Source organism: Megalobrama amblycephala, linkage group LG7 (genome assembly GCF_018812025.1).
Source record: "Megalobrama amblycephala isolate DHTTF-2021 linkage group LG7, ASM1881202v1, whole genome shotgun sequence".
Taxonomy (NCBI): Eukaryota; Metazoa; Chordata; class Actinopteri; order Cypriniformes; family Xenocyprididae; genus Megalobrama; species Megalobrama amblycephala.
This window is the reverse complement of record NC_063050.1, coordinates 11,515,370-11,528,178: the sequence shown is the minus strand read 5'-3', so window position 1 is coordinate 11,528,178 and position 12,809 is coordinate 11,515,370. Positions and strand designations below refer to the sequence as shown.

At 39.4% G+C, this 12,809-nt stretch overlaps 1 protein-coding gene and 1 long non-coding RNA gene across 3 annotated transcripts in view; one reads left to right on the top strand and one right to left on the bottom strand.

The window, feature by feature from the left end:
• LOC125271344 (complement C3-like) overlaps positions 1-12,809 on the top strand; it is a 30,374-nt gene that overhangs the window by 6,874 nt on the left and 10,691 nt on the right. For both annotated transcript variants that reach the window (XR_007185580.1, XM_048195406.1), the window contains exons 6-24: positions 4,137-4,219; positions 5,046-5,133; positions 5,654-5,756; positions 5,894-6,014; positions 6,150-6,265; positions 6,398-6,544; positions 6,640-6,843; positions 6,973-7,164; positions 7,240-7,392; positions 7,474-7,603; positions 7,866-7,937; positions 8,114-8,311; positions 8,907-9,012; positions 9,532-9,620; positions 9,731-9,870; positions 10,163-10,375; positions 10,510-10,570; positions 10,826-10,909; positions 12,510-12,713. Coding sequence is in view for 1 of the 2 variants with exons in the window: in XM_048195406.1 (XP_048051363.1) it covers positions 4,137-4,219; positions 5,046-5,133; positions 5,654-5,756; positions 5,894-6,014; positions 6,150-6,265; positions 6,398-6,544; positions 6,640-6,843; positions 6,973-7,164; positions 7,240-7,392; positions 7,474-7,603; positions 7,866-7,937; positions 8,114-8,311; positions 8,907-9,012; positions 9,532-9,620; positions 9,731-9,870; positions 10,163-10,375; positions 10,510-10,570; positions 10,826-10,909; positions 12,510-12,713 (2,504 nt within the window). In the remaining variant the exon portion in view is untranslated. The remainder of the gene's footprint in view (positions 1-4,136; positions 4,220-5,045; positions 5,134-5,653; positions 5,757-5,893; positions 6,015-6,149; positions 6,266-6,397; positions 6,545-6,639; positions 6,844-6,972; positions 7,165-7,239; positions 7,393-7,473; positions 7,604-7,865; positions 7,938-8,113; positions 8,312-8,906; positions 9,013-9,531; positions 9,621-9,730; positions 9,871-10,162; positions 10,376-10,509; positions 10,571-10,825; positions 10,910-12,509; positions 12,714-12,809) is intronic.
• LOC125271394 lies at positions 9,865-12,018 on the bottom strand. The gene is made up of 3 exons (XR_007185586.1): positions 11,907-12,018; positions 11,167-11,206; positions 9,865-10,800 (listed from the first exon to the last, which is right to left on the bottom strand). It is a non-coding gene; the product is annotated as an uncharacterized LOC125271394 (long non-coding RNA).

Here is a 12,809-nt window from a genome sequence, read left to right as displayed (position 1 = left end):
ATTAGGGCACTCTCACTAATGATCATGACACTCATAGCAACGCATTCATGGCAGCAGATGGCAGCTTGCTTGTTTCTTGATAGAGTGATAAGAACCTACTGTATTGTTGAACGGAGCATGTTTGGCTCTCGAGGGAGTTGAATGCATGCTTTGTGATGAGGTCACAAGGAGAAGCTCCACCCTTGTAAGCATTTTTATGAGCATGTATGGCTCTCAAGGGAGTTGAAAAACACTTATAGCGATGCATTCATAGCAGTAGACTAGTTACAGAGATAAGAATCTAGAGTTTGAACAGAGCGCACAGCTCTTGAGGGAGTTATGCTGTTTGATGTGGTCGCTATGCTAGACTCTCTATTGACATTGAGTGCCTGCAACCTGTGGTTCGGGTCCCACAGTCACAGTAGCATCATACGGGATCGATCGCGGGGGTTGTCGATGGAGCGCGGGAGGAGTCTAATGGGAAGTCATTCTTTTTGGGACTCTTCCTGCTCAGATTAAGTTACCCATATAATCACAAGAGTGTGCTTTTCGACTCTACAAGCCACTTAAACATTAGTGTCTTGTTGAATGGCTCTCAGTTATCCTCCTTGATAAGTTGATATTTGGCTGAGTGTGTTTAGCATGTTGAGTAATCCTTCCTTAAGAGCTTAAAGGGTTAGTTCACCCAAAAATGAAATTTCTGTTTTTAAGTACTTACCCTCTTGTCGTTCCACACCTGTAAGACCTCCGTTCATCTTCAGAACACAAATTAAGATATTTTTGATAAAATCAGAGGGTATCTGATCCACACATAGGCAGCAATGTCATTGCACCTGTTGACGTCCAGAAAGGTAGTTAAAAACATGGTTAAAATAGTCAACGTGACTACTGTGGTTCAACCTTAATGTTATGAAGCGACAACAATACTTTTTGTTGTTATACGCAGTGAACTCAGTGCAGGCTTCCTTGTTTATGTCCAAATGCCAACTCAGTATTGGCCGAAGCTGAACACGTGAGCAGCACGACATATGCATGTGATGCTGACACAAGATCCAGCCAATAATGAGCTGGCATTCGGACGTAAACAAGGAAGCCTTTTAAATATCTTAATTTGTCTGAAGATGAACGAAGGTCTTATGGGTGTGGAATGACACGAGGGCGAGTACTTAATTACAGAAATTTCATTTTTGTGTGAACTAACCCTTTAATTTATTGTTAGTCAAATTGTGTGGCTTTCTGTGAGCCTCCTTGACAAGCTTAGTTATGGTTGAGTGTTGTTAGTACTCCCCTCAGTTTGAGGGTCATCATGCCGAATACTCCGCTCCCTAACAGCTCTATTTATTGTTTGAGTCAAACTGATTGGCTTTCTATGAGCCTCCTTGAGAAGTTTAGTTATGGTTGAGTTTTGTTAGTACTCCCCTCATTTTTAGAGTGTTGATATGCTGTGAACTCCATAGGGCTGGACCAACGTTTTTGGCTAAGGTAAAATAAGATCTGCCTTCTGATGGTTCGCTTAGGACTTATTGTCAGGTTAAATGGCCCTCTGTAGGCCTCCTTGACAGACCTTAGAATGTTCAGGCATTGTTAGTACTCCTCTCGCTTTAGAGGGTCATTATGCTGAGTAACCGCTCATTAGAGCTCCCTTCTTCATGAGCGTGAGGTTGAATGGCTTTCTCTAAGCCTCCTTTAACTGCTTTATCCTAGTTGAGAATTGGTAGTGCCCCCCTCATCCTGCTGAGGCCTCCACTCCTCAGAGCTCCGCATGGTTATGTACCATGGTTTCTTAATCAGGCTCCCTCTCATTTTAGAGAGTCATTCTGCTAAGGCCCCTGCTCGATAAAGCTCCTCCTTCTAGATAGTGGCACTAAGTCGCAGGGCTCCTGATGAGAAAACCTAAAGCCATAGCTGCTGACTTTATATAAGAGTGGTACTGGGCCTCTTCTCATCTTGGATAATCGTCCTGTTGAGGCTTTCATTCCTCTGAGCCCCGCAGGTTAGCAGTGTCTGGTGCCAAGGCTCTCTGTGAACCTCCTTGATAAATCTGTTTTTAGTTTAAAGGGTGATTAGACCTCTCATTTTAAAGAGTCATTCTACTAAGGCATTCACTCCCTAGAGTTCCACCTAGATCATGTTGCCAAGTGGTACAGCTCTCAGTGAGCACCATTAGTAGGGCTGCTTTTTTTGTAAAATGGTGTAGTTATGCTCTTCTCATTTTAAAGAGTTATCTTATTGAGGCCTCCACTGTCTAGAGCTCTTCCTTCTAGACAGTAGCATTAGGGCTCATTATGAGTGTTCTTGGTCACTGTCCTTAGGATAGAGTGTTGTTAGGCTCTTTCTCCTCTCAATTAGCTGAGGCCTCCGCACCCCTGAGCTCCAATAATCTGTCCTTAGTATAAGGGTTTGATTACCTCCTCTTATTTAGAGAGTTATTCCACTTATTAGAGTCCATTTCTAGTTGAGCTCTCTTTAGGTTGAGCTCTCTTTAGGTACTCCCATTTCTTAAGAGGGTCGTTATAAAGAGTACTCTGCTCCTTAGAATTTGATGTACTTTTGCTTTTGCAAGCCTCCTTGATAAGTCTAGCAAATTGTTTAGTACTCCTCTTACTTAGTGGGTCATTATTCACAGTACTGTGCAGTCTACAGTATCCTATGTTAATCTTTTGGTGAGCCTCCTTGACATACAAATGTAGGCTGAGTTTGGCACTCCCCTCGTTTTAGAGGGTCAATTTGCAGAATGCCTTGCTCCATAGATTCTTTACAGCAATATTATCAAGTGATTGGCTTTAAGCCTCCTGGACAAGCTGTCTTTGTGCTCTAGCCTCTGTAATATTCCCCTTATTTGAAAGGGGCCGGTGTGCTGAATGCTTCGCTCTCCAGGGCTAGGTAATGGTAGGCCTCCTTTATGAACCACACTTTAGTATCAAGTTGAAGGATTTTCTGTGGGCTTCCTTGATAAACTTACTACAGTGAGTTGGTCAGTCATTATGCAGAGTACTCCGCTCCCCCAGAGCTACGTTTAGTGCTCTGCAGGTCCTGGAGAACCCTTTTTCGGGCTGAGTTACTCCCCACATTTGGAAGGTCGATATGCTGTGTCTCTGCTTTCTAGGACTTCCATCTCTGCAATGAAGTGGTTATTGTCTGTTGCAGTATCATCTCATCAGAGGCCTCTGTGAAAGTGCTGAATCTAGAGATTCTGCTTAGGCAGACAGGTTGTTGGCTTCTTCTGCTAGGATAACGGAAGTCAGCCTCCCTGGTGATTCTAGGGGTTGATGCTCTAATGTCCCCCTAAAGTGACAGGCCATGGTCTCATTTGTTCCTGGCCATATTCCCTTAAAGGAATTTTCTTCATTAGGTAAATGATTCCAAACATTTGAGCTCCGCCTTTGGGCCAAGCCCTACCACTTGTGGACTTTCCTCGTTTAGGGTATGTAGCTTGGGCAGTGGCCTTAGGGGATAGTGTCACTGGCAGCTTGCTGGTACGTACCTTTGTGAAATATGACTCTGACAGTGAGGTCAGTAGAGTCAGCTTTTTGAGTGCTTAGTCACAGCTGATAGGGCATGCATTCCACTCAGCATGGCAGAGTGGGTATTTGTTATTCATAACGTCTAGTTCAGATGCAGTGTGAGTTCCCGTTTCAAAAGGGAATGTCTCGGGTTACAAAATGTAGCTCATTGCGATGCTTCAGGGATGCCTGCCACACCTCCTTTATACTTCTCCTAATAGTTTTTGTTCTTGGTTTGAATGGGCCTTTAGTCTGACAGCAAAAGCATTGCAAGTATGAAGAAAATAAAAGTAGACACTAAAAATAGACAATTCAAAAGTGGATGGACTGTACAATTTTGTTTTATCTTGCCTGACCACCACAACATAAAGCCAATGTGCAGGCAGATTGTGACTGTAAAACTGATAACATCAAATGGCATTTCATAACATTGAGGTTCGTGGCCCTTGGTTATGTATTTTTGAAAGAATTTGTCCCTTGGCCAAACTAATTGAGGAACCCTGGCCTATGGTGTGTACATCAGGACATTATAGCGACATTACCTACTAATTTATCAATAAACAGCAACAAAACCATGTTCATGGTCTATTATCATCCGTTTTGATGTCATGAATTCAGACGTGCATGTTCCTAGATGTGTTTTGTATTTTTCAGTCTTGGGATCTGGAAGGTGGTCACATGGTTCGCAAACACTCCTCAGAAGCAGTTTACTGCTGACTTTGAGGTCAAAGAATATGGTAAGTGTAACAAAGTCCACTGGAGGAGAGCGTATAGAGAACCCAAGTGCAGTTTATTATAATCCTTGCATACTTTATCACATCTGAAGTGAAATAAATGCAATATTTGACTAATACACTGATGTTTCAGAGACATTTTCATTCAATACTTTATGTACTGCTTACAGCGTTTGTTTTTACAAGAATAAAGTTCAACATAAGCATACCGATGTAGCGGGGTACTTTTTTTGTCAGTTTTATTTTGATAAACACGACACAATATAACATCGCAACTATATGAAAAGAGCTTTAACTGTTATAAAAACAGATTTTTTAGCATTACTGGAACTGAAGGCGTGACAATAAACACGAAACACACGTGATCGTTGTCATGCGGTGAATCCGGCCAATCGTGAAACAGCTGTGTGTTCATCAGCGCTCGTGCAGCTCCTCTTGAGAAACTGTGCTGGCTGCCTCAGGCGGCTTATCTCGAATCGATCTCGTGGTACTTTGAAGCCATACGTCACAGTCACATGGCGTTGGCGCTGTCTCAAGTCGGACAAAATTTCTAACCGGCATGCACTGCTTCAAGTCAGCCGCCGATCGGTCTGTGCGGCGCTGCATCAAGTCGAACAAGCCTAATGACAACATAACACATTCACAAGGGGATCACATGGAAAGATCACATGAGGAGCAAGGACATCACATGACAACAGGAAGCACATGGCAAACATAGCAATGAAACATGAACATGAACCAAAACAAGACGTGACAGTAAGAAAACTGAATGTTGTGTAAAAATGTGATTAAAATAATGTATTTATATATTTTTGTCTGTTGGTTTTAGTGCTTCCAACATTTGAAGTGAAATTAAAACCCAGTAGGTCATTCTACTATGTGGATGATCGGAGTCTGACAGTCGACATTGAAGCCAAGTGAGACAACATATGTTCTGCTTCACTGCTTTGAAAATAAATGTTTGATGTGTGAACACACTGATTTAAAATAGATTTGTATATAAACTGAAATAATTTACAATGAGCATCCAAAACTTGGTCCTGCCATTCCAGTGTGTTTGAGGTAGTATAACTTCCAAAGTGACTAAAACATTTATCTTAGTCTAAGGCATTTTTTTTTTTTCTCAAGTTGTGGTTATTCTCTATTTTACTGGTAGTATTAATACAGTATTGTGTCAGTCATATCCCAGTAGATCTGCACCATAAAATATGGGGTGAATTTTGTAGATAATTATTACATTAGGTATTATTAAAAAAAAAAAAAAAAAAAAAAAAATACAGTGTTTATTAATCTTGCTTAATCTTAATAATTAAATACACTTATATAGTCCTATAATATGTAGTAATATATTATCCAGAATGCATAACCTGTGTTGGATCAAGCACAGTCATCGTCACCATTCAGTTTTTACAGCAGAAATTGTATGTGTTTTTATAGGTACCTGTTTGGACAGAAGGTAGAAGGAAATGCATTTGTGATGTTTGGTGTGATGGACGGTGAGAAGAAAACAAGTATTCCTGCATCTCTTCAAAGAGTTCAGGTGAGAGAAATTAAACAGTTTACAAGTTGGGATCAATCTAATTTATCTTCACATAATGGATGATGTAAATAAAACATTAAATAGATTTTTACTGTGTCTTGTAGACTGATGTTAATGTCTTTCTCATATATGAATAGATAATGAAAGGAGAAGGTACTGCAGAACTGACCAGGGAGATGATCACTAAGACCTATCCAAACATTAACCAGCTGGTTGGACGATCAATCTATGTTTCAGTCAGTCTTTTAACAGAAAGTGGTGAGACTCAACAGATACTGTGCATCTGTATACACATTTACATGCATATATGTGAGTGTATATGAGAGGCTGATCATGGGGTGTGTGTGTGTGTGTGTGTGTGTGTGTGTGTGTGTGTGTGTGTGTTTGTTTCAGGCAGTGAAATGGTGGAAGCAGAAAGGAGAGGCATTCAGATTGTGACGTCACCGTACACCATCCACTTCAAAAAAACACCACAATTCTTCAAACCTGGAATGCCCTTCGATATATCGGTAAAAAAAAAAAAAACATTGACTTTATGAACCTGAAGGGTTATAGGAACTGAGGAACAATTTTACCAATATATTAATAGACATGATGATCGCTAATGTTTGTTTTGTTTTTTGGTCTTGGTTTTATAAAAGGTCTATGTAACAAATCCTGACCAGACCCCAGCTGAAAATGTGGAAGTGGAGGTCAATCCTGGAACAGTCAATGGTCATACAACAGCCAATGGCATTGCAAAAGTAACCGTCAACACTGTAGGAGGATCGCCCAGTCTGGAGATCACTGTAAGACATAGAATGCATGATGTAGAACAAGCTATTTGTTTACAGTTATTTGTAGTTGCTATGAATCAGCAGGAAAATGTATTTATTTATTTCAGGCTAAAACCAAAGATCCACAATTAAGAGATGGACAGCAGGCAGTGAAGAAGATGACGGCTCAGGCTTATGTTCCCAAAGGCAACTCCAAGAATTACTTGCACATCGGCATTGATGCAGCAGAGCTTCAGATCGGTGATCAAATGAAAGTCAATCTGAACACTGGACAAAGTCCAGGAGTTAAAGATCAAGATTATACATACATGGTAAAGATTATGGTTATTTGTTATTCATTTGTACCACCAATGCATCAGTTACATCAGTATTTATTTTCTACAACAGCTTGTGTTTGAAGCTGTACAAAGTGCTTGTCTTTTTTACTTGTTCATTTTCAGATCTTGAGTAAAGGTCAGATCGTTCAAGCAAACAGGTTTAAGAGGAGAGGACAATCTCTGGTGACTCTGTCTCTATCTGTAACCAAAGACATGGTGCCGTCCTTCCGCTTCGTGGCTTATTACCATGTGGGCTCGACTGAGGTGGTGTCTGATTCAGTCTGGGTCGACGTGAAGGACACGTGCATGGGAACGGTGGGTCAACTATCACAAGAAATGGTTGACGTGCCAATCAACTAGGTCTGATTCAGTGTCTTTCATTTTTAACAGCTCAAGCTTCAGGTGAAGGAGAAGATGAATACCTATGGCACAGGAGATGAGGTCAAGCTGCAGATAACTGGAGATCCAGGAGCTCGAGTTGGGCTGGTGGTGGTTGACAAGGCTGTGCATGTCCTTAACAAGAACAGACTCACTCAGACTCAGGTGAAGTATGTTCCTCAGACATAATGGCACAATCAGCTCTGATTTAAAATTCATGTAACTAGTGTTTTTTTGCTCCTCTAGATCTGGGACAGAATAGAGAAACATGACACCGGCTGTACGGCAGGAGGTGGAAGGGACAGTATGGGAGTTTTCAGTGATGCAGGTCTGATGTTTGAGTCACACACAGCAGGAGGAACCACCACCAGAACAAGTATTTATTTATTTTTTCCCCATTTCTATTCTACAGTTTAATTTACTGAACAAACAGATTCATGAGGGTTCCTGTCGTTGGTCTGATCTTGAATGTTGTACTATGATTTTCCTCTTGAGTTGTTTGGTTCCTTGTATCATGGTTCCGTTTTTTTGGAATATCCATACTTTATTAGATTTAATAAATAGTTATTGCTGCTCTTAGGTTCTTTAACAGCATTTTTACAATATATACTAATTAATTCAAATGACTTGTCCTCTAGTGCCTGAGTGTCCCGTCCTTCCAAAGAGAAAACGAAGAGCTGAGAGTATCCTGCAGGTCACTGGTACACTGGGTGAGATTTTACTATTGCCATTCAAATCAGAAAGTTTCTTCTGGGCTTTTTATTACTGTGTTAAAAATCCAGAGCCCTTCTCATTTAGTTCATGATTTATGTTTTAGGGAATTTCGTCTTTCCCCCAGTAGTTCTCCTACTTCCCTCATTGTTCTACACTAACATTGTGTTTTCAGCTGGTAAATACTCTGATGAACTGAAGCAGTGCTGCATTGATGGGATGAGAGATAATAAACTTGGCTACACCTGTGAACGAAGAGCCACCTACATTATAGATGGGCCAGAGTGCACCAAAGCCTTCCTGCACTGCTGCAATGAGATGAAAACGCGCAAAAACATGAAGACAGAAGAGGAGGAGATGATTCTGGCTCGAAGTAAGTATTAACTGTTTAAGGTTGTTCCAATGTCTTAAGCTGCTGGATGGCTCCACCATCTCGTGCAGTGCTCTGTGGCACAGTGTGAAGGTTTTAAAGTGTTTCCATGATGTTTACCTCAACTGTAAGTGGCACTTTTAAAACTGCCATGTCCATTTTTCCACATTTAAGTCAATTCAGTACTGCTTTATATAATAAAGACTGTTTCAAAGCAGCTTCACAGTAATAAACAGGAAAATAAGTGCAACGTTTATCAGTTTTGAAACAACTTATAGGATAAGTTCACTTTCAAATGAAAATTACCCCAAGCTACTCACCCTCAAACCATCCTGGGTGTATATGACTTTCTTCTTTCTGATAAACACAAATGGAGATATATTAATAAATATCCTGACGCATCCGAGCTTTATAATGGCAGTGAGCGAGACCAACGAGTTTGAGCTGAAGAAAGTGCTTCCATCCATCAAAAGGCCAGACCGCTTTCCATATTCAACTTATGAAGAACGTGCAAACTGGCATCGCTGTCAGTTAATATTAATGAAATTTATTTGATTATCATTATCTGATGTGTTATTGTTTTTATCTATTACAACAGGTGATGATGATGATGATGACTATTATACAGACTCGGATGAGATTGTTTCACGTACTCAGTTCCCTGAGAGTTGGCTTTGGGAAGAGATTGATCTATGCGCGAATTGGTGAGTATTGTAAGAGACTTTTGGACAAAAGCTGTAAATTAAGCCTCATTCTCAAAACAAAGAACATACATTGTTTCTCAATTATTCTTAATATTCTGCATTTTATACACTGATCCCCACTAGAAGGTTTAGTTTTAGCTGCAAGGAAACTGGTTCAAAGTCAACAACATGAAATTACATCCACTAGTGTCATTCATAAATGTTAATAGAAAACCAGTAATGGGAACTTCTAGACCAGTGAGGAGTTTAGAGTCTGACTAAATATTAGAGCTGGAGATAGTTTCAAAGTAATGAAAATGAGTGAGGAATACATTTTTTTTTTTTTCTTTTAAAGACAACAGTATTTAATGTGCTTTATTTAGAAAACACCGGAATCTTATTTCCTGGTAAGACATACAGTGATGCTTTTAAGTTGCCCGGTTAATGAAGTTTTTTAGCCTGATATGGATTTAGATGGTAAACAACCATTAGAAGAGTACTTCAAAATTTGTCATTAAATGTAATTTTCTCATATTCTAGTCCAGCACCAGTCTCAGATAAAGTGTTCTACCTGAAAGACTCTATTACTACATGGCAGATCTTGGCTGTCAGTCTGTCACCAACACTTGGTAAGATGAAGCTGTAAACCCAGAATACATGGTCTGAAAAACATCATCATCATTATCACCCTGGAGCTGTTGCTTTAAAACCTTTCGTGTGTCTGTGTTTCTCCTCAAAGGCATCTGTGTGGCAGAACCTGAGGAGATTGTCGTTTTTAAACACCTTTTCATTGACCTCAAGATGCCTTATTCAGCTGTGCGCGGTGAACAACTGGAAATCAAGGCCATTATTCACAACTATACACCAAAGAAGCAGAAGGTAGATCTAATTTAATATTTAAAATATAGTAAGATTTATGGTATATATTAAAACATTGTGCATCATAATAACCATTTCGGCTTGAGTTCACATAATTTACTAATGACAGCATACATGGGTTCTGAGAGTCATTTCATTTTTTTAAGCTGCTTGTGACCGACAAAAGTGTAGGATACTAATCATTGCTAAAACAGAAATGTCCTTCATTACACTTTTCATATTTGATTTACTTTGGAGGAAGTTTCCTCTAGATATTGAAGTGATTAGTGTCTCGGTCTTCTGTTTTCTCCAGGTGCGAGTGGAGTTTATGGAGGCACCAGATGTTTGCAGCTTTGCCAGTAAGAAAGGCAAATACAGAACAACAGTAAACGTTGACAAAGGCTCCAGCATAGCAGTTTCATATGTGATTATTCCCATGACACTGGGAAATCACATGATTGAGGTGAAAGCTGCAGCATTTGATTCTGTTCACACTGATGGAGTGAGAAAGAGCCTGAAGGTGGTGGTACGTCTGATGGGAATTCTGTTTCATTTCATTTGGTCATTTTTTACAAATAATAATCAATAGGTGATTGTCATATTTTGAAACTAGAGCATTACAGTTAGTTAACTTACTCTCTCTCTCTTTCTCTCTCTCAGTCGGAGGGTGTGCTGGTTCCATTACATACCAAAAATGTGGAGCTCAATCCTGTTAAGAATGGTGAGATTTACTGTGAACCATGGAAACTTTATTCATCATCATAAAATCATTTAATTAATGTCAGTTTACTTCTGTCTAGTCAAGACAAAAACATCTATGAATATCATTATAGTTCCAGCCAATCAAGAGATCACAATCACCTGTTCTTCTTCTTGCTCAATACTCACCAGAAGTGTGAAAATCTGATCAGCACATGACCCATAACCCTTCCTTCATCTTCCTGTTCTTCTCTGTTTCTCATGCCAAATGAAACAGGGGAAAAACCTATAGTTGTTAAAGCTGAAATACCACCTGATCGGGTTCCAGGCACACCTGCTAACACATTCATCCAAATTACTGGTAAGGAAAAAGACGTTTTCATGAATGTTTAATGATTATTTCTTAAAAGTTGTTTGTATGGTAGTAGAGTTGAAGCCTTGTATCTACAATCATTTGGGTACATCTGTGTATTCCTCAATGTCCACAACAAATTTGTATTACTTGTTGTATGAAGATTGTATCGCAGTACGTCATGCTGAGGCTGGTTTGTAATAATTGCAATCAAGCTTTTGTCACTGCATGTGCCTCATCCAATTGAGTTTGCATGTTCCACTTACATAAATGCGTCTCCACAAAACAACATCTTCAGTCTCCAAGCTATAAGGAAATCCAAAGAAAAAAAGCAAAAAGCTGCAGTGGTGCATTTTATGTATCATTCATTAGCTTAATTCAAGCTGCTTTCCATAAATTTTGCAGATTGCTAAAAACTCCCTTCACTTGTGATCCCCATAAACACATTTCACTGTGGGACTTGGTTTTACATTAGTCATTTGAAAATGATTAAAAACATTTTACATTTGGCTAGTGACAGAGTATGTTTTGTAAACACACCCTCTGATTAAATTTTTTTAATTCAGTGTAACGGTTCCTTCATTTTCTTTTTGTATTTATTACAAGTCCTGCCGAATGATATGTGTCGATCTTGAAATATGACTTCAGTCATTTGTTTTGGACAACAGTTTAAAATGGCGATTCAGTAATACAGTATTTAAAAATATGGAGTATTAATGGAGAAGTCGTGCTCTACACGCCCTCACTGCTCTGCCTAACACTGCACTGCACTTCTTTATCGCCCTTCACAAGATTGATTGGTCAATAATCAGTGTAAAAAGGCTATTCAGTAATGTAGCATACAATATTTATTAATATATTTAAGGCCGCATCCGAAAGCTGATTGCGTAACCTCAGCGTGACGACACTGTAGAAACCTTTCAAAATTAGAATCCCTGCCCTGTCGTGTATCCCTGTAGAAGCTGATTAGGACAAAACTCTGATTAACATGGAAAAGATAGCCTACCTTTTATCGTGTGTTTCGCGTCTGGTTAGGACATGTTGTGAGTCTGCTGATCTCTCCTCAGGACGAGCACTGTCTGTCCCGTGCTCTAGTTCGAACCACAGCGTGGGCGTGGCCACTACTGAAATAAAACCAGGAAATATGACAAAATCTTAAAAACTGGGCTTCCCGACTTTGAATATTATGAAAATAAATAAAAACTATGATATTTTAATGGAACACACTAGAAATGTATTACATGTATATACATGTATAATATGAATTTTAAATAGGTATTAAATTAAAATGGACAATTATTGACTGTTGACAGTTTTTCAGTTTTGTTTTATGGAATATTGCAGTATTTATTGTAAATTATTTATCTGTGCTGATCACGATTGTTTTAAATTAATATGTCCTCGTAATCTTTAATCAGATTAAATTGCATCCCTCTTGCAATGACATCTCTGATGACGTTTTACTGGCACAAGGGCAGGACAACCTGTCACTCACACGAGATCGACCAATAGCAAACCACAATGATCCAATCAGTTCAGCTCATCATAACAAAGATAACAAAAACTGAGAAAAAAATCTCAGTCTAAATTTCCTCTTTTAACCTTCCAGGTGAAGAGATCTCTCAGACAGTCGAGCAGGCCATCAGTGGAGACTTCATGGGTCGCCTTATTGTCCAGCCCAGTGGATGTGGAGAGCAGAACATGATCTACATGACTCTACCTCTTACTGCTACTCATTATCTGGACAGCACCAATCAGTGGGAGGCTATTGGCATGGAGCGCCGTAATGATGCCATTAACCATATCAAAACAGGTCAGCAGGATACAACAGATATAAAGAATTTGACTATTTTTTGAAATAAAAGAAAAAATAGAAAAACAATTAATAAACATATAAATATTTTTTTCT